The 26,839-nt window shown below is 40.3% G+C and overlaps 2 protein-coding genes and 1 long non-coding RNA gene across 13 annotated transcripts in view; 1 reads left to right on the top strand and 2 right to left on the bottom strand.

The window, feature by feature from the left end:
- LOC112573414 overlaps positions 1-26,839 on the top strand; it is a 36,399-nt gene extending 9,560 nt beyond the window's left edge. The window contains exons 5-25 of one of the 5 annotated variants that reach the window (XM_025253765.1): positions 123-185; positions 957-1,018; positions 1,429-1,506; positions 2,166-2,214; positions 2,587-2,665; positions 3,544-3,649; positions 4,568-4,641; positions 4,969-5,077; positions 5,780-5,898; positions 6,345-6,436; positions 6,925-7,022; positions 7,300-7,416; positions 8,105-8,249; positions 8,716-8,747; positions 8,977-9,043; positions 9,200-9,338; positions 12,008-12,176; positions 12,432-12,632; positions 13,801-13,938; positions 26,083-26,146; positions 26,721-26,839. In XM_025253765.1, coding sequence (XP_025109550.1) covers positions 123-185; positions 957-1,018; positions 1,429-1,506; positions 2,166-2,214; positions 2,587-2,665; positions 3,544-3,649; positions 4,568-4,641; positions 4,969-5,077; positions 5,780-5,898; positions 6,345-6,436; positions 6,925-7,022; positions 7,300-7,416; positions 8,105-8,249; positions 8,716-8,747; positions 8,977-9,043; positions 9,200-9,338; positions 12,008-12,176; positions 12,432-12,632; positions 13,801-13,938; positions 26,083-26,100 — 1,955 coding nt within the window. In that variant the 3' untranslated portion in view covers positions 26,101-26,146; positions 26,721-26,839. Of the gene's footprint in view, positions 1-122; positions 186-956; positions 1,019-1,428; positions 1,507-2,165; positions 2,215-2,586; positions 2,666-3,543; positions 3,650-4,567; positions 4,642-4,968; positions 5,078-5,779; positions 5,899-6,344; positions 6,437-6,924; positions 7,023-7,299; positions 7,417-8,104; positions 8,250-8,715; positions 8,748-8,976; positions 9,044-9,199; positions 9,339-11,042; positions 11,120-12,007; positions 12,177-12,431; positions 12,633-13,800; positions 13,939-25,912; positions 26,147-26,720 lie in introns of those variants that run through there. The other 4 variants (XM_025253762.1, XM_025253764.1, XM_025253763.1 and 1 more) reach the window with 4 other exon arrangements.
- Positions 16,085-19,979, bottom strand: LOC112573415 (serine/threonine-protein phosphatase 6 regulatory ankyrin repeat subunit A-like). 6 transcript variants are annotated; one of them, XM_025253773.1, is made up of 3 exons: positions 19,665-19,979; positions 18,062-18,922; positions 16,085-17,722 (listed from the first exon to the last, which is right to left on the bottom strand). In XM_025253773.1, exons 2-3 carry the CDS (start codon positions 18,597-18,599, stop codon positions 16,698-16,700), a joined length of 1,563 nt encoding a protein of 520 aa, XP_025109558.1. In that variant the 5' UTR covers positions 18,600-18,922; positions 19,665-19,979; the 3' UTR covers positions 16,085-16,697. The 6 variants fall into 6 exon arrangements, with proteins under 6 accessions (XP_025109558.1, XP_025109554.1, XP_025109553.1 ...); XM_025253769.1 differs by having other exon boundaries at positions 19,629-19,979; XM_025253768.1 differs by having other exon boundaries at positions 18,062-19,365; positions 19,629-19,979.
- Positions 23,117-26,829, bottom strand: LOC112573417. Of its 2 annotated transcripts, XR_003101221.1 has the most exons (4): positions 26,703-26,829; positions 25,898-25,970; positions 25,305-25,437; positions 23,117-24,852 (listed from the first exon to the last, which is right to left on the bottom strand). It is a non-coding gene; the product is annotated as an uncharacterized LOC112573417 (long non-coding RNA). The 2 variants fall into 2 exon arrangements; XR_003101220.1 differs by having other exon boundaries at positions 23,117-25,437.

A 26,839-nucleotide genomic window follows, 5' to 3' on the forward strand; every position in this document is an offset into this window, starting at 1 on the left:
CTGATTGCCTTTAGTTTAGTTAATTGGTATAAATCTGCTGCATATCTGGCTATTTTTATATTGATTTTCCATTAAAACACACAGACGCTACAAACTTTAATGAAAAATGTCATATTTTTCAGATCGAATTCATGTGATAGACTGCCTGCCCAATGTTTGGATGCTAGATGGGAGGATAGTTACCTGTAAGTTTGATCTTTAGATGTCCTGCCTTAAATGTACTGAACTTTTGTTTCTCCCCAAGCTGTTTCAAGGAAAGGAAAATGAAAATCACATAAAACTTAAAAAAATTCTTAAGTTATTCTGTAACCAACACATCAGTCCTTGATGGCTACGTAGGGGTGGACTAGTCGTATAAGAACACAACAAAGATGGAAATTGACGCATAACTGTAGATTTTATTCAGAGTCTCACTCGGCGGCTGGCCTGCCGTCTCTCCACTCTCACTTCCAAAATCAAAAAGCCTCCCTCAACTGTAAAGGTACACTATTTATTCTCTCTTCCGTCGAACGTTCCAGAACCATCCACCCCTTTTCCCAAGGTCTCGTCACGACCTTTCTCAGCCCCCGTGGTTACCCCCAAGCTGCCCGTCTGGTCTCCCCAAGTGGCTCAGGCAACTTCATAGCTTCTGATATAACAATATGTCCAGTAGCCGTGGGTGGGCAGTTCAAGGCTGGCTATTTAGAACGCAGCCGGCGTGAGAAAGGGACAGTCCTGGAAACTGTTCGACCCCTACCCTCTACAAACAAAGACATAACTAAGTACACTGCAGGAGTGCTACAATTCTAAAAGATAGATTTTGCATTATTAAAATATTGGGAGTCTTCAGTTTAATATAACTTGAAGAGTTATAAGAAGATAAAGGGATTTTATTTTCATTGTAGATAATTAAATGATGTTGACAATATAGATGACAATGACACTAATGAAAAATGGTGCTTCATGTTATTTTACAGCAGCAGAACGCATCAAGATCAAGCATTTTTTTCAAGACTCAGCTTTGTCAAAAAGACCTGTGGTATGTATTCCAAATACATTTTTCCATTTTCACTTTAAAAATCCCTTGAATATTTTTATACATTTAAACAAAATTCACTTTGACCATGAATTTACTTCATCTTGAATGTTCTTTTAAGATTTCTGTTAGGTGTTTAAGCATTAACCAAAACTGTTTTTGTTATTAATTCTTGCGACTCTTTCCCAATCCTGTGCCATTCCTTCCTTACATCTGTTGCTGGGCCTATTAATCTTTTCACATTTCTATCTGAGACTGGTTAGGATTGTGATATGGTCTGTCATATATATTACTTTGCATAGAAGAAAAAGGTTCAGTATATGAAAGGTAAGTGTAAACTTCTTAGTCTGTATGGAATGCAAAGGGAATGGTGAAATATATGTCAAATATAATGTTATTGAACTTGTTATCAGAGACGAAAACTAAAAAAGAATGGATTCATCCCAAGCGACATGAAGAATATTAACATCAGTGGCATTTTTGGTGACAAGGTAAGAACATGACTTGAAATTTTTATTTTCAAAGGGGAAGAAAGAATTAAGTGGGATAAAAATGGGGAGAGAAAATTTTAAGTTTTAAAAAAGCATAAATGACTATGATATATATCATCATTATTATGGCTACTAACAACCTTTACTCCTTAATTTCTTCCTCATTATTGTTGTCATGTTAAAAAAAAGTACAACTTTTAGTAAAATTGGCAAACACAATTCATTCATAGTAGTCACAGCCATCAGAACCAGCCTTAAATGAGCCATAGTAATTTTGTGAGACAGCAGTTTTCATGGAGAGTTACTCAGAAATGTAGCTGAGACCCTGTAATGTTAATTCTTCATTTAGTAGGTGTACATCTTGGCAACTGTTGTAATGATAGTCATGAGTTTTTCAATCTGTTGTTTTGTTTTTAAGAATTCACCTGGAAGGGTATGTACATCATCCATTGTATCAGTTATTCTATATTCAAGTTAATTCAAGTTAAGCTGTTGGTCAGTCAAGAGTTTGGAGAAAATGGAGATTCACAACAGCTTATAAACTGTTGGTTGGGAGGATCTTTTTTACAGATTAGTGCCTGTGTACAGTACTAAAAAGAAACTGAAGATCTAAACATTTAATGTGTACAATTATTATGCATTTTGCCACCATATTGCAGGCTGTTCAGCTGATGACATCATTTCCCAACAATGCAGTGCTGAACATAGGTAGGTTAATGACAAATTGTTCTTACTTGAAGATGTTTAATTTTCTCCACTCGCCATTATTTTCATATTACTTTCTGTATGTGGATCAGTATGTTTCACAACTTGTCAACATTTTTTATGTCTGAGCCATTTTTCTTGGATACGTGTGATTTTTAATTTTTGTCAAAAGTAGTCATTTAAGTTGTCTTTCAAATATAATTAGTCATGTTTTATTGTTCATAATGACACTCGTAACCAGAATCAATGTTTGCTCTAAGCTGCATATGTCCATATTGTCTTAACTGATTCAGCCAACTTTTAAAATCTCTGACCATCTGAATTTAGGGTGCTTATAGTTTAACTTCTTGTGTTTCAAACTGAACATTACTGCAGAAACAGACAAGAAGCGTTTGCTTTACCTGGCCCAGAACATTCAAGAGGACATTAATTTGGAACATCGTTACATATCTAGGTCTGTTTATATTAAGTAATACCAAGTTATTTGTTTGAAGAAGATATCTTGATCATTTAAAAATTTAGTTGTGTAACTAACGGATTTTGCTTTATTGCTTAGAAATTTTGGTGAGTTATAATTTTTGTGAGCAAAAGAAAAGTAATAACAGTTGATGCTAACTTTGATAGTTTGGACTCTGTTAAACCATATTAAACAAAACTGTTGATCATGTTGAGAAGGAAATGACTAATAATGTTACTGGATTATTTATGACATTTCTCAAGTTGTACAGGCAGTTTTCCAATGCCTGAAACTGACTAGTGTTAGTGTATGTATATCTGTGGTAGAGGGTGGCTTAAAGGGCAGCTGAAGGCTGGTTGGGTGCCAGTGCTGGCCAGTAGCGCTGATTTTCCCACATGTTTGTGTTGTCAAGAGGAGGAGGCAGTTGGGAGGAGGGAGCCACACCCCACCTTCCACAAGGTGGACCCACCAGCAGCACAGTTGACGCAGCCAGCAATTGGTTGCCTTATTAAGGAAAAATAACCTACAGCTATGCATTAAGGATTATTTTCAACAAGTGTGCATGAGCATGGTTGATTCACCTAGCAGGAGGTTGGATGTGGCTCTATCCATCTCCCTGTGGTCTCCTCCTTTCCCTCTGGACAGCACAAATGTGTGCGCCAATCAGCACTACTGTCTGGTGCTGCCACTCAACCAGCCTTTAACTGCCCTTTAAGCCACCTCTACCACATATCTATGTGTTTTGATTAAGTCTTACACATTATTTGCATATTTGCATGACTGAAGTGTTAATGCTGGAAAACTGGATCGAGTTTTGTATGTTAATTTAAAGTTGACTTTATGTGGGCCTTTTTTAACTTTTCAATCTTTAACAGCAGATGCCCTGCAGGCCATGTGCAAAAGCAAACACTTCTGTTGGATGCTCTTGAAGCACGGCTGAATAACAGAGCACAGGGCAACATGTTGCTACTTCTTTTAGTGGTACGAGATAGAAACAAATAGTCATAACCCGAGTCTTTTTATGCTTGTGCAAATTTCAAATCAGAATAAATAAGAAAACATAATTTATTCATTAATGTATATATTTTGGTATTACTTCTAGACAGTTCATTTCATATTTTTTTCAATTATTTAGATACAGGTTATTTATTTGTTGGTGCAGGTGTCTCAATGCATTAGAATAAAGTGACCATTTGAAGTGACATAGAACAAATTTGGGATAAAAATAAACCTTTGAATTATCAAATAAAATTTTTAATTAAAAGTTTAATGGTGCTTGAGGTTACATTTAAGGCTATTTCAATCACATGGTACAATTAGCAAATATCTGCATACACTACATTAATGTCACGATAAAAGAGGGTCTAAAATCTGAAAATAGCTGATAATGGTGTGGAGAAGCATCCTTGTCTTTGCCCTCTACATTATCAGTCTGTAGAACTGTGGTCATTGTGTGACACTGTTTCCTATATTGAAGAACGGTTTGGTACTAAATAGAGGATGTCATTTTATGTGGCTATGAGTATTTTGTCAGTGAGAGTACAGGGGGGAAAACTGTAAAATAGCAAAGAAGCATCTCAAAGATGATGGCATTTTTTCGCTAGTTTTGAGGACTGTCTCAGGGGAGAGCAGCATAAAGCAGGTTACTGTGAAGTAGAAACTTCTGCTAACTTATTTTGGTGATGAAGGTATTCATTTCCTCAGAATTTCCAGACATTTATTAAGGACATAATACTTAAACACTGACCCTTTATATATATGCCAAGGTACCCAGCTTCATCCGGATTGAATTTTGCCATTAAATCTTGCAGTTTTTTTTCCAGATTGTCAACTTTTAATCTATGGCTTCATTTCACTCAAACTTATTAAAGTGCATATGCTATTAATTTTTATTTTCAGGCTTCTTTGGAGTTTATTCTACCTACTCGTCTGGTGAAAGAAACATTAAAAAAAAACTATGTGCTCAGCAGTAGGTGAGTCAGTGAGTTATGAATATTTTTCTTTGCTGTTTTGTTTTTCTTTATGTAATGTTGTCTGCTAGTTATTTCTCTGTCTGTACAAACTTTTATGTGAATGCAGTTTCAGTGTATGTGTTTATACATGACTTATGTGCATGTACTGATGTTTTTTATGTTCATGATCCATATCATAGCACATTTTGCAAGTGTAGCGATAATGTTATTTTTTCTTTTAGTTTTTGCTTACTTTTATTATCTTGAATGGATCAGCAATATTATTTACCACATGTTATATGGCTTGTGTGACTTGTTACAGGGCTTTGTAACTTTTGTCCCTTGTAGGCAAAGGTCATTTCAAGCAATGGACTTGTTCTTATTGCCAAAGATTTTTCGGTGCAGAGTGGCATCCCTCCTTTTTAGTGCACTAAAAGTTGACTGGGATGAGAATGAGGTAACTGCTAACGTCATATGTACCATCTCAGTTTTGGCTGTAAATGGCGGAGATTTAATGAATCATTGCCTTCATATAACACATGGCATATTTTTTCTGACATGTTTTGATCATTATGAGATTTGATTTAATTGTTAAAATTTTTACATTGAAGGTCTGCCAGAGTAAAGTTATTTTTTAAATGTCTGGGCTTGGTTCAGTACATGTTAGTATTTTTTTATCTTGGTAAATAACCCTATTCCTTTCTTGAAATTCTTGGCTATTTAGATCACCATACATGTAAAGAGTAAAATCTGTAATGTTACCAAATTCCTTTATATAATTGTGAAGGGATCAGACAAATGGGGGCATTATTAAGGAACCATGTACTTTCATGGTCTTTTTCTCTCTCTGACTACATAAATGTTTGATAAAAGGCATTGTCAATGCAGCATTAAAATTTGGATGGACACTTGGCAAAATAGTCACTGTAATATATAGCCTTAGCTGCTGGAACGGCATAAAACTCAAACAATCAACCATCCTGAATAGCTTTCAAACAGATGATTATTATTCAAAATCTAAGCATAATGTGTTCATCTTGGCATTTCTTTATTCTTTTGGGTTCTAAGAGTATTGGTAACACCTTTCTAATTTTATGTTTGAGAAAACAATGAAAAATACTATTTAGAGAATGTCACAAAATTATGAATTTTCTTTCAGTATAGCAATCTGTGTCCACAACTTTTCCTATGTCTCTACCACATCACACAGCAGTTGACCAAATTTAATGAGACCACGAACTATCCTGTCCTGAAAAGTACATCTAAGTCCCATTTCCAGTAAGCATATCCATCACGCTAATGAGAATATCAGTAATGAATTATATTTTTATAATAAAGGTTAATATCTGTTTTATAAGGAAAGATAATTATGTAATATATCTATATATATATTAAAGTTTCTGTATTCATTCTGCTTTTATTAAATATCCTTGAAGAAAATTTTTTCTTTAATTGAAAGTAATAGATTTGTTTATTTGTAGAGTCTTTAGCACATTCTCTTTGTCTTTTTCATCCTTTACATCTAAGTGCCAAAGGGATATTAAATCTAGAAATATTTTCCAGTCTTTCCACTTTTTATTTTGGGGGGATGGTGGGAGAGGAATTTCCTCATTCAGAAATGACCTTCAGTAGAACTATAGAAATATTTTAAAAAGACACCTTTGTAGCACTTTGTAACATAACTTTTCATACAATTCCTTGTTCTTTGTATGGTGTGACCATAGATTGCATGACTACAAACGCATGCTGGCATTGCAAGTGGTGCAAATGATGTATAATACACCAGTCTTTTTTGACTTCCTGGCTGATGATGTTGGTAAGGCATTTGGTGGAGTTGTTGATCATTGTTTTGAGTAAAACTCATTTAAATAAGGTTACTGGAGATGCAGTTTGTAATAAAAATATTGTCAAGCTGTGGATGGACAATAGACATTTTGTTGAAGGCTCGTCCTGGTTCTGTCACTGCCGCCAGAATTGGAGGGTACAGTAACCACCATAAAGGCCATTTTGGTAGACTAGATTTGACTGCAAACATATCTGTGCAGGGATAAAAGTTTGTTGCAGTAGGTTTTTGATTTCTTTGGTAGAGAACAAGCTATGTTGTGGAAAAAAATCATCATAGAATTTAAATTTGATGTTAGTGTAAATATGGTTTGTAGATTATTATAATTAAGTGATGAGAACTAATCAAAGTTGTTTTCAGAATTATAACTTTTTGTGGCTGCTTAAGGTTAACAAACAGATGAAAGTGTTTTCCAGAATGAATAAACTAACAGAATAATTAACATGTATGTTTTTGTGTAGGTGTTTTGAATCTAGTGAAATTTGCAGTAGGGGACAGTGATTTTGTTGACAAGTTCATTGAAGTTCATAAACTAAGTGAAAGATCCTCAACATCTGGGGTATGTTTAGAATTTTGTTCTATATCTTGTGTTTATTTTGCAATTATGGATTAATGTTACATGATGTGCATTGTACTCTGCATATCTCCTGGCTGGTTATATATAGCATTACACAATGTAAACAGTATTTTATTTTAGCAGTTTTCCTCTAGACAGTGCCTCAAAAGAATGATTTTTTTGTTCTGTGTGGGACTGTGCTAATATAATCTTCTTCCAAAGATCAAACTGATTTACTAAAACATTTTAAGTTAGATTGGCTGTTGCTTGTGTGATGTAGACGTTGCAGGAGACATTGCATGGAAGGCCTGCCAACCTCTGGTCGAAGGTGCATGAGCAACTTCAAGCATTGACCAACAAAAACGCCTGGTTGTCTGCCTGTGACAGAATATTGTGTGTGAGTCACATAATTTAATTAAGTTAAAGTTATATATTGTTAAAAAAGGTAAATTTACCCATAGGACAGTGGCCATATAGAGAAGGAACTGTTAATATATCATATCTAGACAAGAGCATGTGTAAGGCAAAAACCATCACTCTCCTATTATCCATTTTCTTACCTGAATGGTTGGTTAGTTGATTTAGTAGGAATGTGCTTCCACCTTGAGGTGATTTTGCACTGTACGAAGAGGGAGGGGAAGGAAACCAAACTACCCAAAGAATCCCCCCCCTCCTCCCGAAAAACCCCAAATTTCTCACAGCAGTGATGACAAGCGCATGTTTGAACCACTACACTACTTGGCTCCCCATCTTTATATGAGGCATTCAAAGTCATTTTATATAGGCAAAATTTATTCACGCATTTTTTTTTTTTTGAATACAGTGTGTAAAGGGAAATAACTCAATCCCATCACCCTTGCAGCATAACTTAAGCTACTGATATGCTATTGTGGATTCTTTAAAAAGTTTTAATTTTTAAGCGAATAGTAGTTTCAGTTTCTTTATTATCTTCTGATTTATTTTCTTTTAAGTTTATAGAGGTATAAACTGTTTTGTTGTTCTCAAATTTTTAATTTCAGTTTATAATTATGATCTGTTGTCTTTGCTGTACACAGAGTAATTAAATTAGTTACTGCTTTGAACAGAAATCTGGCGCTTTGCCAATGAAAGAAGAGGCCTCATCAGTTCGCAAAGCTGAATACCTTATTAGAGGTGCAACTATACCAGACGACAGGCCTCCGTCCATCAATCCCCACAAGATATCTCCTAAAGTCCATAGCAGAGTTCCATGTAGGAAACAAATATTGATCTTACCTACATACTTTAATTTTATGTTGATTTGCAATTGCTTCTGTAAGTTAAAGAAAACCATTACTGTCAGTATATTTAAACTGCTGTGTACCTAAACTGTGCTTAACTTGAAGCCAGAGGTCTGAAAGTTTCTTACATTCCAGAATTACAGATGCAGGCCAAAGACCAAATTATCATTTTCATTATATGCCTAAGAGTAACCACAGCTAGAGATTTCAAAGACTTCTTAGGGAGATGTGTAAGATAGCAAATGGTTGTGCCCTTCAGCACTGTCATCGCTGGCTTGCAGTGATGCAGTACTCATATGACAGCCAGGCTGTGTACTGCATCAGAATAAACAGCATACACATTTTTCTTGCCTTTAGAAAGAAAAATGTCAAATGTCATTGACATGCCTTATACAATCTAGTGAACATTACATTCTCTTGGTATTTAACTTTTTCAGGCTTGGGTGATGCCATACTTTTAGGTCCACAGGTGAGAATATTTCTTTTTCTTCTCTTTGTTTACTGCTACAACATTTATGACACCTTTCTATCCCTTAGAAAAAGTGAGATTTTATCATATTGACAAAATGGGTGCACGAAGAACTTTTTTTTGAACAATTTCAGTTGACCTTTATGGTCAGTGTTAGTAAGTTGTCATTTCTTTGTGGCTGTATAGCAAAGCTTTGTGCTAAATTTTAATATGTGTGTGTATGGTGCAGACAGTGGGGAAAATTCTGACCATTCCACAGTCTACTATGGCTCTTGTCCTCATAGATGCTGTTCCAGGTAACTGTTTTCCAACTGCACTTTAGTTAAATGGTTGTTTACCCACACTAGTTAAAGAAGATCTTATTGATATTTCATCATTTTGTGTTCTGTGAGGAAGAAGTGCTGCTTGATATGTGAGAAAAAAGTGCTAGTTTTTATCCTGATAGAATCCAGTATTTCAAACAGTGGCCTCAGGAGCTGTGGAGCACAAGCTGAAAAAATCTGATAGGCACTTTGCTTATGTGAATATTCAACATGTGGAATGGGAAAATGGGCTTGGCATGTGGAGACCACTAGACATATTCTGTGACGAGTAAGTTATTTTATCTCCTTTAATCAGACTACACGTACCTTTCTTAAATAGTAAATGCCTCATGCAGAAATAAAGAAAACATCTTAGAATTCACTGTCAATTTAAGTATATTTGCCTTTGATACTTTTGTTATGTTGTGCTTGTTTCACTTAAAATTCTCTTTCTTGAAAATCCTAATTTGCATTGTCAGAAAGTAACCTTGGTCTAAGATTGGGTTTTCAGAGCCAAAATAGCAAACTGATTAGTCAGTAGTTTTATTTTTAAAAAGATCAGATTCATTAAATGGGATTTGTTTTCTGTGCATTAGAAGGCAATTTTTCAAGCAGGATGTAGAAAAAATATGTTTTCCTGATATTTCTTGCAGTTTGTGTTTGATACAATTTTAACAGTACACTTAGTTGATCCATTTTATTTTGTAGAAAATCATAATGAAAACCCTCACTGTAGTTAAAGACCTACCTGACTGGTCTTAATTATTAACATATAATTTAATAATTTAAATACATTCTATAAATTTCAGCACCTGAAACACAGGAGTTTATTATCTAATTAGTGATTTGTACCTATAGTCAGTAAGTCCTGCAAAATCTCACTCCTGTGCATGAATAACATGATGTGACAGCTGGTGGTGTCCTTGCTGTGTTTCTGTAATCATACAATGGCTAGAAGGTACAACAATACATCGATTTCATCAGAACATATGACAGGACATTATCATTGTCAAATGGGTTGATAACAAAATGCAAATGATGTTGCTTCAGACATGAAACACTGAGTCAAAATGCATTAAAGCATTATGGAACCCTTTGTGTTGAGCATCTTTCAGATATGTACATAAAGAAAAAGACAATTTAAATGTTCAATAAAATGAAAAAATGATCTATAACTGAAGCTTTTGTAAAACAATTCCTTGCCACTCTTGATGCCAGTGATCAATAAGTCTTTTTTTAAACTCTCAAAAACAGTTAAACATCTCCCACACAAACCCAAAACCATATTTATATAGTATTTCATAAAGTGTGCAGTTTTTACAAATCCAATCAATACTTCGATTTCATAATGAAAAATTATACCGATGCAGGCAGTCATATATCATTCAAATTAATGATAACTCTTGTGCAGACATCCCTGTTGTCCCTTTCACCAATTACCTGTTTAATTTTTCTCTTCAGTTTGGCAATCGTTTGAGGTTTGTTCATGTAAACTTGTGACTTTACATAAACCTATAAAAAAGAAGTCACAGGTTGTGAGATCACATGACCTTGGAGCCCATTCTTGGTGGTGAAGCCAGATCAGTCGCTACATATCACTCCCCGTTTTTGTAATGAGTTTTCACAATAAGAATGCATTGTTTGATACTGAAATGCTCCATGGCAACAAAATGAAAAAATTACAAATGATCTAATTGGAGTGATAATGGATAACGAAAATGATGGGAACAGTGCTAACAATCTACAAAGAAAGAAAATACTGCAAAATTAAAAATAAAATGTGTACATTATGAGCATGCATAATGTATGTTTGTAATTTACTTTGTGTATGAATGACTGTATATTGTAGAAGTGAGCATGTTTGTTAGATGCGGATATGGGTGCATGGTTGTTGATGATTTAATCTGTGTATGATTTATGTAAAGCGCTATGAGCAAATATTTGGAAAGGCGTCATATAAATTCTCATTATTATTATTAACAACTTGCATTAGCCATGCTGTCATCAGTCATGGTTTTACCAGCACTGACCTCACACATAGCTGTGGGGCCTAAATGGAGATTTGAACAGGTGAGGGAATCATTTTTAATTTTTTGAGATCTGTGTTTCTCCTTGAGTTTTCATGTTCGAGACATTAATAAGTGATTTGAAAGGAGTCTTTTGAGCATGATATGCATCACCATTTGGGTAGGTCTTTAAGCTTGAGTTTTTAAGGAATGATCTAAAAAAAAAAATACAAATTACTTCAGTAACTGCTTGATGTGAAAATCAAACTTTAGTTGCTTTGTTACTACATTTTAATTAATACATGTGCTAATTAATGTACTGGTCAAGTAAAAAGTGCATAAATATAAGTGTTTTCTGCTGTATATAGCTCTTTTTGTTGTTGTTGTTGTTGTTGTTGTTGTTGTTGTTGGTTTGTGATGAACTAATCAGTCTTGGAAAGAGATATAACATCTTAGTTTGGATCTCATAAATAGTTTTTTCACTTCTTTAGTGTATTGTTTATTAGCGGTTTTCACTTCACTGACCGACATCTTCAGTGTATTGTGGTCTTTTTATCACATTAAAATATTTTTTTGAAACCTGATTGGGTATTAACAGGGATAGTTGTTGAGTTTGTGTGTGTGTGTGTTTGGTGGCTATGAAGGATGTGACTTTTAAAATATAAGATATGGAGTAAACAGATAAACAGAAGGAGAGAAAAAGTGATATGAAAAGTCCATCACATTGTTGTTAGATTTCTAGAAGAATAATCCAGTAAGCGTCCACCATATTAACAGAGAAGTCACGCAAGGCTGAACTTTTACCTTAGGGTAAGAAAGATCATTTGGGGAGGAAGGTGAAGCTACCTTAGGACTGACAAGTACCTTCACCTCTCTTTCTTGGTTTGAACCATTTATCCATGCTGGACTGGGGAAGTTTGGAATTTAAAGTGTCTTCTTTTTTTGTCTTCAGGATAACTACCATGGCTGCCATAAACAATTTTGAAGAATCTGGTCAAGATGATGATCTGCCAGCTTCAATCAGTTGCCAAGAAACACCCAGAAAGCAGTCTCTTAGATCGCTTATTTACTGTAATCGTCATAGTCTGGGCACACCAGCAGTCTTACCTGGAAAAAGCAAGGTCAGTATTATTGCTATGTAAGAACGTGGCAGGAGTTTACTTTCTATAATTCATGTCATTAAGGACCATTATGTTAAGGTAAAATATTATCCTTCAGAGGAAGGAGTTTGTACATGTGTGTGTGTGACAGAAAAGTAATTTTGCACTTTCAGTGCAAATACAATTTTTGTGAATCCATTTACATTTCTCATGTTTTCCTGCATGAAAAAGGTTGGTGCATGAAGTGCTGACTTTTGCCAATTATACTTGTGATAGAAAACTCTGCACCCACGTCCTGCAACATCAGGCTGTAAGAAGCTCAATATTGTTCATCACGTAAGTAGGCGGGTACAGTCAGCATCACCCTCAACATCCTGCAAAAGGCACATTCAGACATCAAAATGTGCTTTTTTGCACATCACATCAGCAGAAATGAAGGTTGCAACTACAGTCCCTGATGAAAAGATTTATACTAAGGTGAATATCTTTACTTTTTTAAAAATGTTTGCTGACAGTGCAGTTCCTATTTTCAGTTGTAAGCAAAATTTTTATGTCTTGCTGTTTAACAACATTGGGCTAAACAGCTTTGTCAATTGGACTTTCTTTGTGGTCAAATATGTTACAGACAAATTTTGTATGAGATCATTACAAAAAATTAATTTGCCGTGGTCACATAGATAAAACCATACATGGATGGTATTAAGCAAGAAAAAAAGGGGGTAGGGGAGAAGGAAAGTAGTCTAGCTTAGGATCTGCACAGTGCAGTAGGCTGTGGAACATCATCTTTACCTTATAACACAAACTCCTCCTAGTAAATCCAATCTCAGAACCTTATCATTCTTCTTCTCATAAAGTTCAGACCTCTAATCTGTGTTATTGAAAAGGCCAGCATGCAGGGCTGCCAAGAGCCAGCATGGGCCCCAGGACAGACAACCTCTCTGGGTCCCTTGTAATTGTAATCATAAAATATTTTCCCAGTATATAATAATATGCTTACAATTCGATTGTCAAAATCTACATTTATTTTAGTAACATAACATAGACTGCAAAGATTAGGACAAGTGCATTAGGATCTACTTCATTGAGCATAGTGTTGTTTACACATGAGTGGTTAGTATATGAGGAAAAAATGACGGTAAAGGATCAAAGTTGTAGTATCCTGCTCCAGAAAAATTCTCCAGAGTGAGTCAACTTTTCTTTAAAAGGAAAGAAGAAAGAAAAACTCTTCTGACCAAGGCCGGCCCCACTCCACAGCCGCAGGCCCGGGTACACTATATAGTGTACACTGTATGTCCCCATCTCTCGTCAGGCTGCCAGCATGTAGTGCATTCTGTGTAGTCTCTTAATGCCATAATTATAATGCCTATATAAAAATGCCAGATAAGATGAACCTGATATATTTCTGTAATATAATGATCGTTTCCTTATGTGTTGCTTATAAGCTAATATGTATAGGAGAGGCAGGAGTGAAAAAAAAAATTAATGAGAAAAGAACTACCTCTTTAGTCTAACTGTCTTGAATTCTTCCATGACCTACACAAAGAGAATGAATGGCTGTGTAAAATACATGAAAAATCCTAGTTTTTTAATGTTAAAAGAACATTATAGGTTATACAGTGGAATAACTTTATGAATCTTTCAACAGCTGTTTGAGAAGACAGAGGAAAATGGGACATTAATAACTGCAGAGGGTCTTGGTGATATAAATAGCATTCCAAAGACAACCTCAGTTGTTGCCTCTGTGGACTTAAGAAGCCTGGAAGGACAATTAGCTGATGAATATGTGAGTAGCATTTATTCATATGCATCTCATGCTTTTAAGTAGAGAAAAAAGTATCTTGTAAAGAAATCTTATGCTGCTGTACCTTTCTTTAACTTAGCGATTTGTTTCCTTTTCTAATTATTTGTCTTTCTGGCTGATATGGCTAGCGTTTTAAAGAATAGTATATGTAATCATTGCTTAATTCATTATTGACTATTACCACATAGACCTTTAGTGTTTTGGGGGGCATTTCAGAAGCTATGTATTTTGAAGTATGTAAAACATGACATTAATAAGCTTGTGTTTTGTGTGTGTGTGTGTGTCCCCATTTTTCTAGATATATTTCCAGGATAAATTAACTTTAGGTTTTCGTAACTTTAATTAATCACTTAATATCTTTTTTCTCATACTTCACGCTACCTTAGTGTATTACTTCTAAAAATATTAGTTTCACTTTTAATTTAAATTATCAGTATTACGAGAACCAAAAAAATGCAGTCTGTAACTGAAGTACTTCCTTTGCTACCATATGTTATAGTGGTTGCACAGGACATGCAACGGTTAGTTACCTCAGTGAATCCCGCCAGAGGTCATAGTTAAGAAGTGAGAATAAGTCATTGCCCTGGGGAAACTCAAAGACAAGACTGGATCCATAGATATAAAGGTGGTGCATTATTGTAACTACAAAAACAAGACGATTTTCCGTTAATTCCCGATTTCGTCCATGCGAAACGACTAATTACTCTGCCTTCATAACTAGCTCTATCAAATTTAAAACTCTATTTTCATTGCTGCCTACCATAGGCAATTTCTTTCAGTTCGGACTTAACACTTAGGTCGTGCTGTCCCAGACCACTTAGTGTGTTAGTTCTTTATGTTTGGCTTGCCCTGACGCATTCCTGGATGTAGTGCCATGTATGAGAATGTTAATATATCTTGGGATTTATCATTGTTAGATCTTTTGGCAAGGTACTGCACGGATCATGCCTTATGTGTTTGTTTTTTTTTTAAAATTGTGGCTTCAAAGGTTGTAGGTAGCATGTCAAATATCAGTGCACAGGTATTAGTATTTTCTTATATTACCGACACATCCATTCACAAAACATGCACACGCATGCACGCATACACTCATAAGTGAGTGTGCTTTCTTCCACGTATACTTGTGAAAGACCAGTAGCCCCAGTTCACTGTGCACACACACACATTCTTTCTCTCTCGCACACTCACACACACGCGCGCGCACGCACACACAGGCAGGCACTGATGTAGATGGGTACTCGCATAGAGAGAGCGGTGGTCCACATGCATCTCTCAGTGGGCGGTGGGGAGGGAGGATGAGTGGGTGTCAGAGAGAGGAGGTGACGTGAAAGAGACTTGCTCACAACAGAACCATGCATTTTAAGCATATTGTAGCTTTAACATTTTTTGGGCTTGCTAATCAAGCTACCCAAAGGCTCTTGTAATCCAGGGACAATAGACGGCAGTCAGTCGATAACTGTGGACCTGGAAAAATGTGGAGAAGTGTTCAGAGAGGACCGAACGTCGTCGGCATGGACGTCGAGATTTACGTCCTTGGTCACAGGCGGCATTACTCGATCGCCGCCAGACAATGACGATAATGTATCAAGATTATATCAGAGTTAGGCTGGAGAAGGGGTGGAGTAAGACGGGGGTAGGAGCTGGCGTAAAGGTCGGGTGGAATTGATTGAGCGAGCTCAGCATTATGCCACTAGCATTTTGATAGAGTGGCGGCCACAGCTCAGTAAAAACAACCGTCATACAGGCAGGCAAGCAGACAGGATAACTTACCGACAAACGGACGGACGAACAGACAGACAAGAAACAGGATAACTTGCCAACAGACAAGAAAAAAAGAGTACCCTTCAGACAGAATAAGCTGTCGACATACAGACAAGAAAATAAGGTTACCTTCTGATAAACAAGAAAACTTGGTAACCATCAGACAGGGTAATCAGTCGACAAACAGATTAAAGGGGTAACCAGCAGACAGACAGACGACAGATAGGGTGTTCTGGATTGAACACGCATACAAGAAATCGCGTTAGTCAGCATACAGGCAGACAGACAGTCAAACAGCCTAGATAACCAGCAGTCCCACACAGAAGATGGGAGAGGAGGGGATTGTGCGAATAATATAAGAGAAATATACAGATAAACACTTTTAATACGTCATCGCAGTTTATGTATACGTGTAGTTGGAATGAAAACTATCATTTCTCAGTATTATGTATCTCTCTTGAAACATTTCTGCATCGGACTATGCCACCACTTAATATTTTGCACGTCCTATCCAACAGTCGCATTATGAAATCTGTTTACATATTTTTGTCATGTTTTAAAAGAAAAAGTAAAGATTTCCTTTTTACAGATTTCATGCTCCTTCGAGTTAAAATAAAATCACTCTTGTTTCAACTGCGCGAGAATTATCGCTCCTTCTTTACGCCGACGTCGTGACAGGATGGTCGTTCTGTCCTTGACCGCATCCACTGGCGGCGTCACGACATCCTCCTCCTGCTGCAGGCTCTCCTCGACGATGCAGCCGTCGCTGTAGTACAGCGCCAGGTGGCCGCTATCGTCCACGAGGTCCGTGCGGCAGCCTGCGCGGACGAGCATGTCGGCGACGTCGGCGTGGCCGTTGTAGCAGGCGTGGTGCAGTGGTGTCATCTGACGGAAGTCGGTGCCGTTCATATCGGCCCCACCCTTCAGCAAAGCAGCCACGACGTCGGCGTGACCCAGGCGGGATGCCGCGTGCAGGGCCGTCATGCCTGCCAGGTCGCGGAGACCCAGGTTGGCGCCCGCGGACACCAACAAGGGCACGATGAGAGCGTGGCCGTTCTCCGCGGCAGGTGCAGGGCCGTCTTGTTGCTCATTGAAAGCATGTTGGGGTTGGTCGTGTGGGGCAGCAGCAAGGCCATGACGTCCGCTGCCCCGGAAGCCGCTGTGATATGCAGCGGCGACTTGCGGAACGCCGTCATCAGGTTGGCGTCAGCACCTAGGTCCAGCAGCAGGGTCACCATCTTGCAGCGAATGGCTGATATGCTGCTGGCCTCCGACGCCCGGCTGCGTTGAGGGCTTTCACTGCCGTTGATGCAGAGGCCGGTCGGTTTGCGGCGCTGCGGGGCTGTGCGGGGTCTGCTGGCGGCAAGAAAGCTACCTTGCTGGCTGGTGCCGTCATTGCGGACAGGTGTCTGCGAGGATTTTGGGTGGCGGAAGGCGGTGCCGGTCTTGAGGTAGTAGGGCCCGCCGCTTGTTGTGGGACTCATCCTGAACCCCGAGCTTTGAGAAGACGCAGCTGCATCGGACGCTGCGGACATTGGCTTGTCTGCCTCACACTCCTGAAAGTTCACGCTGGCAATAGGTGAGTCCTTATTACTGTGCTTTGACGGTGATTTTGAGGTGTACCTGCCGTATCCAGCTGACGCTTCACCGTTCTCGCTGGAAGTGTTTAGAACACTCAGGGATGTGGACACTCTGCCTCTGGCCCCCTTCTTGTTGCTGTCCTTGCTGTTACTGTTGTTGGTAGTGGAGGCGCTCCCCAGGGTGGTGAGTGCGCATGCCAGATGAAGGGGAGTGCGTCCCATGCTGCGCTCCTTGCTGTTGAGATTTGCCGTATTGCGGGCCAGGATGGCGCGTACGACCTCCAGCTGACCAAGGGCCACGGCTAGGTGAAGGCTGGACATACCGTCTCGGTCGCGCAGGGCCACGTCAGTTCGCGGGGCGGCTGCCAGCTGGCGGGCCAGGTCCGTGTTGTTGTTGTTGATGGCCAACATTAGCGGCGTATGGCCTGCAAGGCAGCCAAAGAGTCAGTAACGCGTTACCATGGAATAAAACGATTTTGATCGACTGATTATTCTGCATCAGACACCAGGTGATGCTCCCACTCTTTTGATACAGACGCACACACACACACTCTGCCCACGGTAATAAAGAATTACTGCACCGAGTGTCCCTCCCTGCCATACGGGTAGGGGAGGGAAAAGAACCTGTTAAAATATCTGCTTAAGCGATCGTGCGCATTCTATTTAACTTGAAATAATTACTCTAAAATGGCATTGCTTAAATTGTTAGTGTAAGAGGTCAGTCTTTTTAGTAAATAGTTCTCCCCAGAGAACTACCAGCCCACCTGTTTGATCCAGAGCGTTAACGTCGCAAGACTCGCGCTGCAGGAGCAGAGCCGCGATGGCGCCGCGTCCGTACACAGCGGCCATGTGCAGCGCTGTACGGCGTTGCTTGTCGCGGGCGTTGACCTCCGCCCCGTTCTCCAGCAGCAGCTGCACGGCGGCCGGCCGGTCGCGCATGACCAGCTTGTGCAGCAGGGTGATACCCTTGCGGCGCGACACCACCTCGGCCACGTCGGCACCATGGTCGATGAGGACCTGGGCGGCCGGCAGGGCGTGGTACTGCAGGGCCGTGTGGATGGGTGTGGCTCCTTGCGCGTCTCTCGTATTGACGTCCACGCCGCGTGCCAGCACGGCCTTCAGGGAGTCTAGCTTCTGACGCTGCACCAGCAGGTGCACGACGGTGTGACCGCTGCCAGTGATGGTGGTGCACAGGTTGTAGAGGTCGTCGTCGGACTGGCAGGAGAGGGCCTTGCTGACGTCGGTGCCCGAAGTGCAACAGCACAGGCTGTTTCCGAGCGTGGCTGCAGAGTCCTCGGTCATTTCCTTTTTAACTGCAAATGTGTGTGTGTGTGCACTGCGAGTCGAGATTCTGTGAAGTCCCTGGGTGACCGCACAGTGACGCCACAAACCTCGGTTTCTTGTCAGGAAGTTTCGGACAGGAGTCCGATTTTCTGTGGGACACTCCCACTTTTTACTGGTCCTCAAGCAATGCCCCAAGCACACATTCGCCGTGAAACAGAATGTCTGTGATGTCCAGAAGAAACGAAGTGACGTCAACAGTAACTGGAAAAGCCTGAGACCACGTCGGGTTAGAGGCCAAGGTTGATCTCAATCATCTCCTAGCGTGAGAATCCTAGTGCCAACTGGAACGGAGACATGATAGTTACCGCATACACTGGGTGAGGTCGCTTGACCAGTACAACGTTTAGTTTGTAAAAAAAGGAAAAGAAAAAAAATGGTTGAAAGTTCAGTTTTGTAATGCTAGATATATCCGTCGCCTCAAACTTTTCAATATTCATAACAAATTACCATCACAAGATGGTGTAACCAGACGCACGCGTTTGCCAGTGCATCCACGTGTGTGTAGGGTGCGTGGAAACAGCGAGCGTCTTTACTGACATCGATACTTACAATCTTTGTCGACTTACTTAACTGACACGTTTTTCAGTCAGGAATAATCCACTGCTCAAGCGTGACTGACCAGCGCTGACTAGGTAGAATGGAAAACATTTTGCTGAAGCTCTTCTTTGTTCCCTGGTGCATTTATTGGTGCGCTTCATAACCTGTTTGGTCTATCATTATCGCACTGGAATAAACATGGAGTGCACGGTCACTAAAAGGTTAAATAGTGAAGTTGTCTACCTCCTGTTTCTCTCTCGCCCAATGACGCAGAAGGGATCGTTCAGCGAGTGGATTCACGACAACATAATTATCAAAAGGAGCCGATACGAAAGACGTACTTGTTTAGGTTTCGGTGGTCAGAGGCCACCGACAATAAATATGTCTATGAAATCCAGATAACAGAGCCTTCACCTAATGGGAAAAATCGCAATGACACGGAAGTCTTACCGAAAAGAAAAGTGGGTCCGGTCGTGATAGGCTCACCTGGTGTCCAGGAGCCATGGGAGATAGTCGCTCAGGTGTTCCGTCTCTAGGGAGGAGTCGGCGAAAGGCGTTTTCATGTTGCCTGCCGCGTGCGTACTGACGGCGAGAGAAGGCGAGAGGGTGGCCGGGGCTCTTGTACCCCGTGGCGTGACGGCGCTGTCACTGCTAGCACGACACCTAACGGGTAGCGACGTCGCCTCGGGTGGAGAGTGCGCCAGCGTTACGGGTATTCATACAAACATCCACATGCTCTCGCTCGCGCTTCATACAACCACTCACCCACGCGCGCACTCACACACACACACACGAGCGCGAAATAACACGAGAGCAGTTTTATACAATCGCACATGCGCGATTCTTTCTCCCTTTGCTGTTCGACTCTCACCCACAGGCATTCACATGCTCATACACATGCGCAACACACACGTACGCACTCCCATAAAAACGTACGTACGGCATGCTCTTTAACGGTGATTGTTATGAACGAAGAAACGGACTTGTTGTACACAACGCTTGTGAGGTTCAATGGTAGCACGACTTTACAAGTCATTTTATACCGTGTTCTTCGCGGGATAGGCAACAATAACCGTAAACAGAGAGAAACATCTCCAGATTCCAAGCCTAGAAAATTTCAGTAGCTTTTAAAGCATTTTAAAACCTCGTATCAACTGCTACTTCTGTTTTTGCCTTTCACCTGTGACAAATCATTTTGCTTTTGCCCTACACGTAGAAAGTATGGAACAGACGGTCGAGTTGTTCCTCCATCTGCATAAACAACGTGGGAGTGAAGGGGGAGAGGCACTGGCACCACGGGGGGGTGGGGGGAGTGCTTTGAGCAATCTCTGTTTAACCGTGTGGCTGGCGGTGTCTGTCGTGAATAGCAGAATCCTCAAAGACCGCCGCTCCTGTCTGTCTGTAAAGCTGCCTTTTGTGCTCAGAGCGCCGGCACTTTTACTTACTGTGCTGTCCGCGAAGGGTGTTTGCATAACGGGGTGGGTGGGAATAAAAGGTCTGGTAAGACGCGGTCGGCCTCGTGTTTTTGCTGTCAGTTTTGCGAGTTCCTGGGAGTGGAAACAACTTTTGTGGCTTTGTTAGACGCGAGCTTTCGATAAGACTTTTAGAAAGTTTGAGAAGGCGTGTTAGGTTTCGGCCATTGGTGCTTCTTAACAAGAGACACCGTCTCGTTTTCTCACCCAAGTACGGCGATAGGAATAGACAAAGACGAATATCTCCCTAGTGTCATCTCATTTCGTCCTTTCTACCTTCTGCCAATCCCCACATTCACTCCCCAAGTTCACGTCACTCGTCTTTTCTGTTGCGTCTGTTTGTCATTGTGCACACCATTTCCACTTTTGGAGAGCCTTAGGGCCAGAGCCCTATGAATTACCCTCCCATTTATTTTTGTTAGCACAAGGCTGGATGTTCACCAGCACGCAAGTCGCATGCCCACCGCTCGCATACACTTGGTGACCTGCTCTACAATCAATCAGTATTGTCTTGTAAGGCTGGAATCCAAAACAAATTTTTGAACACGTAAGAAGTTGGTATACAGCAAAGACCGAATGAGCGCGTGCACACAGCCACACACACACTTATTCATTTTAATGCTTGGAAAAGTCTTTCTCACTCTTTCTCTCTCTCATACATTCCCCCTATATCCTCCTATCGTCCTGGCCCTACATGAACGTAAGGTTTATCTGCTTATTTTCTTTCTTGTTACCCCCTCCTACCTTCTGGCCCACCTGTCAGTGCTGGCACGTCGTGTGAAGGCTGGATGCTTAGCAATGGAGTATATTACGCTGATCTGAGTAGAAACTCTTGGCTTTATTTCAAGCAGAGCGCCAATATAGTTTGGGGGAGGGGATAAGAAAGAGCTGGGAGAGGGGAGAATTTGTTAGTGTTTTACGCCGTGCCAGCAACTATAGGCTCTATCACGGAGAGGGAGAGGGGAGAAGGCAGACATATTGGTCTCCAATATCCGTCGTAAGCCGGAAGCACATCGTGATTGATCACCAGGTCGTTGTGGAGTCGCATGAAGGAACCCGGCAGTTTATCTTCCCTTGTCCACAATCCTCCCCGTTTTTTTGTTTTTTTTGAATTTCGCTTATTGATCCTCGTCGGTGGTGTTTGTTGCTAAATAATAGATTCGTGCTTAAAATGCGCGTTTAGACAGATTGCTTGTTTTAAAATGACCCATTGTTTGCAGCGAAATGGCTCTCACGGGAATTTGTTACAATAGGGAGCATCATTAATCCCTTCCTTCGCTTCAGCCTGAAGTTATTGTGTTGTTGGTGCAACATGACTTGATGAAATAACTTGCTTTTTAATATTCAGTTCTGGCTTGAGAGAGAATATGTGTATGTCTGAGATAGAGATAGAGAGCTATTTAAGAACATCCCTTCTAATGGGAAATCTGTCTAGGGGTAGGTGGCAATTAAGTGACCATACGTTGTAAAATGGTGACAGACCCTCCTGATACTTTTGTGTGTGGAAGAGACTATAAAATGGGCGTGTGAGCAACTAAACCCAGGCGTTACCTCAAAATACTTTTTCATCAGCCATAAACATTCAGTCCTCTAACAATTTCTTCTTCTGTCTACTGGGCATATGCCATGCAGTGTACCTGCTTGCACAGCGAGAGTAATATCCGTATATAAATTACCAGGTATACATCGTGGCTGTGTTGCTAATACTGAGATGATAACAAATAAAGCAATGCGCTTTCAAGTTTATCTCAATAAAAGAAATAAAGCGGTTAAAAAAAAAAACAACATTGTGCGTCTGACTTCTTTACATGGCCTACCTTTTCATTCCACCCACGACTTGTATCTACCTGTAGCGACAACCCTGTAGCTACTTCACCGTATCTGTGATTTGCAAGCAAAGCCAGGAGACCTGTGGAACACTACAGACAATGCAGCACCTTCCTGTCCCTCCTTCCTCCTGGACATCCTCAGACACGCCATGGTCTTGAAGGGGTAGTTGGTTTCATAAAGAGCTCGCTTAATGAGATAACCATGACGCGCTGCCCAGTGGACTTATTTACTGTGGTTTACTGGCTTATTTACTGTGATTTGATGCCAGAACTTCGCACATCACACGTATATATCCGCGTATGAAAGAGATGGTGGGAGAGAGCAGATCTTTAGCCTTTTATTGTTAGTATAACCACACACCAATGTCTTTCTAGACGCTATTGCTGCTATTTTTCTTCAGGGCTGCTTAATAATTTTAATGTATTCACAAAGCCAGGATATATTGGGAGACGCCGAACCCACATAATTGTTAATCGGGACAACACTTTGAAAAGAAAACACACTAGTTCCAACATGTTTCTGTCGTGCAGGATGTGTGACGCGGTTTACTGTCTACATTCGAAAATAACAGAACTTTCAGTTGTGGCCTCCGTTTGGGCTGGGGTTGGGTGGGTTCGACGTAGGCTATGACCTAAACATGGGTAGGCCGGGAACTACATTCGCACTCCGTAATTATCAAGTTTCGTGTTAAATTTTTCGAAGAGGGCTGGGAAACATTAACCAGTCCCTGTCTATTCACTTTCGCGATCTCGGATACAGAAGTATCTGGACAAAGCTGCATTTTTTTGTCATTGTTGTTGTTTTTGAGAACTGTTCAGATTTATTTATTGGGTGTGGACTAGAGTGGGGAGGAAATGAACGAGAGAACGACGTGCAACGTGAATACCTTGTGACGTCATATATCGGTGTTTTAACGGGTTCGCTGTATTAATTGCCAGGTGAAGGCACGAGTGAACAGTGGGCACTTTGTATGTGTGGTGGTGGTCGGGGAGTGACACCAGAAGTGTGATGGGGAGGTGGGATCAAGTGCTCTCATACATCGCCTGTTTTCATTTTCCCTCATGCACTTCGTGAACCTTTTGTTCCTCTTGAAACAGCTTCTCCAGATCTGGAACTAATAAATACCTCCATAGTGCGCGGGGTGACAGTTATGGGACCAGCTATAGTCGGAAGGGGTTGTTGTTGGAAGCGAGTGTGATAATAGGTGTGTTTAAAAATGGCAATCAGCTTGTAAGTCGCAGGAAACGCTTGTTGGACAGCAGTCGCCCATTGTTAACATTACTAACAATAGAAAATGAATTTAATTAATTTTTTTTCGAGCAGTAGATCGAGGGACATTTAGCACACCGTTAGCATGTGCGCCCACCCTACATATTATGTGTCATCATTGAAAGAACATTACGTTGTCAGCGTTAATCGTCTCTGAGAAAGCTTTCATTACACATTTGCAGAAAAACTTTGTAAAAATGTGATTTGATTGTTTAGTGCGGCGTCCATGTCATGGAGCAACATCCTCATCTCTCTCTCTCCCTGTGTGTGTGTGTGCACGCGCGCGTGTAAATTCTTAACGCCCATGTTAGAAAAGGGCAAACACGGGTGGGAGAGAGAAAACGCTCGACCTCACAAATGCCTCGATCGTCAATCTCCTGCGGTCTGGCTTCTAAATGGCACCTCTCAGCTTGAGGAGGTTGACCTGAGATCGAAAAGATCTTGGCGAAGTTCGAACCACTAATCTGTAATCGCGTCCCCCAAACCCTTCCTCTTATTACAGGGTCATCGTGTTAGACAAGCTTGATAACTGGATCGTCTTGTATGTCTGTCACGCAAACGACAGGGTTCACGAGCTGCTGATTGTACGTGCCATTTGTTGTCACACACACAGCACTGATATTTGGTAATGGTTCATCGTGGATAGCTTCTCCAAACAACTTTCTTTCTGTACATTTCTCTCCGCATTTCAGAATTCATTAAAAGCTCTTTTCCAGAAACGTTTACCGCTTGTGAAAGAGGACATCAGTGTTTCTCGGACACCAAGAGATTACATGGATGCACATGAGTGCAGGCTTGTTTCTGATAACATCAGCGGGCGCCAAAACAAGCCGGCGGCCAATGCAAGAAAACAAAAACACGGTGATTCCTGCGGGTTAAAGGGTTTACAAAAAGGATTTAATCAATCAATGGCGGGACAAAGTCAAACCCGCCAGGCATGGGGAACACCGGTTGTAGGATAGACCGCTAGGTCTCGACAACCATCCCACAGCGTCTGTGCTAGGGAGAGGTGTGAGTATCGCGATGAAAGCCCTCAGCCGTTGCCCTTGGTACTGGACGTAAAGAGTTTCAGATAGGCACTGTTGACGCACTGCACCTTATGACTAGACACACATATACACATATAACTCTAAAGGTCCGCATGATGTCCCCCTACAAAACAGGATGATAAGTAAAGCTTGTAAAGACTACAAAACAAAGTTGGGTATGTTTTCTCAACGCTTTAAAATTTGTAATGAAATTTATGCTCTGTATACGACCTGCTGTTCAGTTCAATAGGCAGAACAGGTGTGGGAGCAGTTCTGTTAGCACTCCACAAACGCAAATGAAAATTTACTTAGGTTATAAGTGAAATACTCATTAAAATATTAATGTAGAAATTATAAAACTCCAAAACCGTGGCGATACTATTCAGAATCTGAACCTGCATATAATTTGACAATATTTTAAGGAACCAAGGCCCTAGAGAAAGAGAAAGAGAGAGAGGGGTTTCATTGGAAATGTTTGAAAAGTTCTGAGAATAAACAGAGGATCAGAACTCCAAAAGAAGGAGTACCAGTTAGGGGAGACTTCATTTTGTGTTGAGGGGGGTTGCACCTCTACATCCCATTACATGTGAATATCGACTGAACAAGGTACACTCCTGCAGCACGGTCTGTCATAAATCTCGATCACTTTTTCCCTTTCACCTGCACAAGAATAAATACCACTTTATGCCTGCAAATGGACAAATTCTCCAGATCAAAAATACATTAGTATTTTAGGAGAGTGCTGTGATACTGAATTGCATGCATTTGCAACTGTTCTGCAAGCAGCTGCATGTGTGGTAGAGACATCTAATGTTCTATTAAACTGTTCTCTTGCATAATAACTGAACCAGTTCAGATGCTGGTTTTGGCTTGGAACAAAGAAGTATTTGCTGTATGTGTGCGTGTGTTTGCATGTCATTAATGTCAGCATTACATGTGACATCTGCAGTGTCCAGGAAGCACTGGACATCAGGTGCCTTAGATTGAAAAACATCTGGTAACTATCTGTTCCTTATCTTAAGCATTGTTGATAAGAAAATTCATGGCTTGTCTTCATCAGTATTTTTATTGCCAAAACATTAGGTAGAAATTAAAACCAAAAGAAAGAAATTTGTATCACCAAAATGTCTTTCAGGATCCAAAAGACCACACCTCACTGGACAAAGGCACAGATACTGTCAGAAATGTCATCTCTGGAATAAATACAGAATCACAAAGAGGAGACGATAAAAACACTGAAGAAAATGAACAAGCCAGAATTCCATACAACATCTCCTAAACCCAATGCCATTTTTATCACTTCAGAGCATGAAGAAGAAATAAAAGGCAAAGAAGATGGAAAAGACAATGATGCTCAGAAAGTGCAGAGGTACAGTCTACCTGCGAAAGTAGCAGAGCACAAACTCAATAATGCAGTGTACTGCATATTACTGTGTTCTTGCTTTCCTTCTTGTAAGCAGGTCTCAGCACTGTCATTGTGTCTGCACTAAGTTGTTTGTTTTTTTTTTTTTTTTTTAACAAAGGCATGTGTTTCAGAGAAAGTTTAAAGCATATTTTGTTAGCCTCAACTATTGCTGCATGTATACACTGTCACATTACTTCCTGTCAGTTATCCTTCAGCAGGTCATGTTTTTGCAGCTAATACCTTGTTTTCAAAATGTTTAATACTCTTTGTTTAGGAATATTTGTACAACTAACAAGGACTAGAGGTCATATCAGTTGCTTCACAAATAGCCAAAGCCATTGTGTTAATAGTGGGAGTTTCTCTGGGAAAATATCCTAGGATAAATTGAAATACTTATATTAAAATCTACTTTTCATTAATATATCACTAATCTAGTCTAGTGAAGTTAGTCTGATTGGATATTTCTTAAAAATGTTCTGCTATTCTTTTGACTATTTTTTGTAAGTTCTTGCAATCTTACCTACAATGTGGAAAACAGGATGCCGGAAACTATCAGCACCCAACCAGAGTCAGAGATGCATCTTGACTTTTATTCTGCATTTGAGCAGCAGAGAATCAATGCCTGGAAGAAGACAACCCCTTCAAAAGTTCAAAAAG

Source organism: Pomacea canaliculata, linkage group LG10 (assembly GCF_003073045.1).
Source record: "Pomacea canaliculata isolate SZHN2017 linkage group LG10, ASM307304v1, whole genome shotgun sequence".
NCBI lineage: Eukaryota > Metazoa > Mollusca > Gastropoda > Architaenioglossa > Ampullariidae > Pomacea > Pomacea canaliculata.

What these genes read in the sequence shown, in the direction of transcription:
- LOC112573415 (XM_025253773.1), bottom strand. Translation starts at nt 18,599, where the DNA reads ATGACCGAGGACTCTGCAGCCACGCTCGGAAACAGCCTGTGCTGTTGC. An exon ending in TAACGCTCTGGATCAAACAG is followed by an intron (nt 17,723 to 18,061) that starts GTGGGCTGGTAG and finishes GCTGCCTTGCAG; the next exon opens with GCCATACGCCGCTAATGTTG.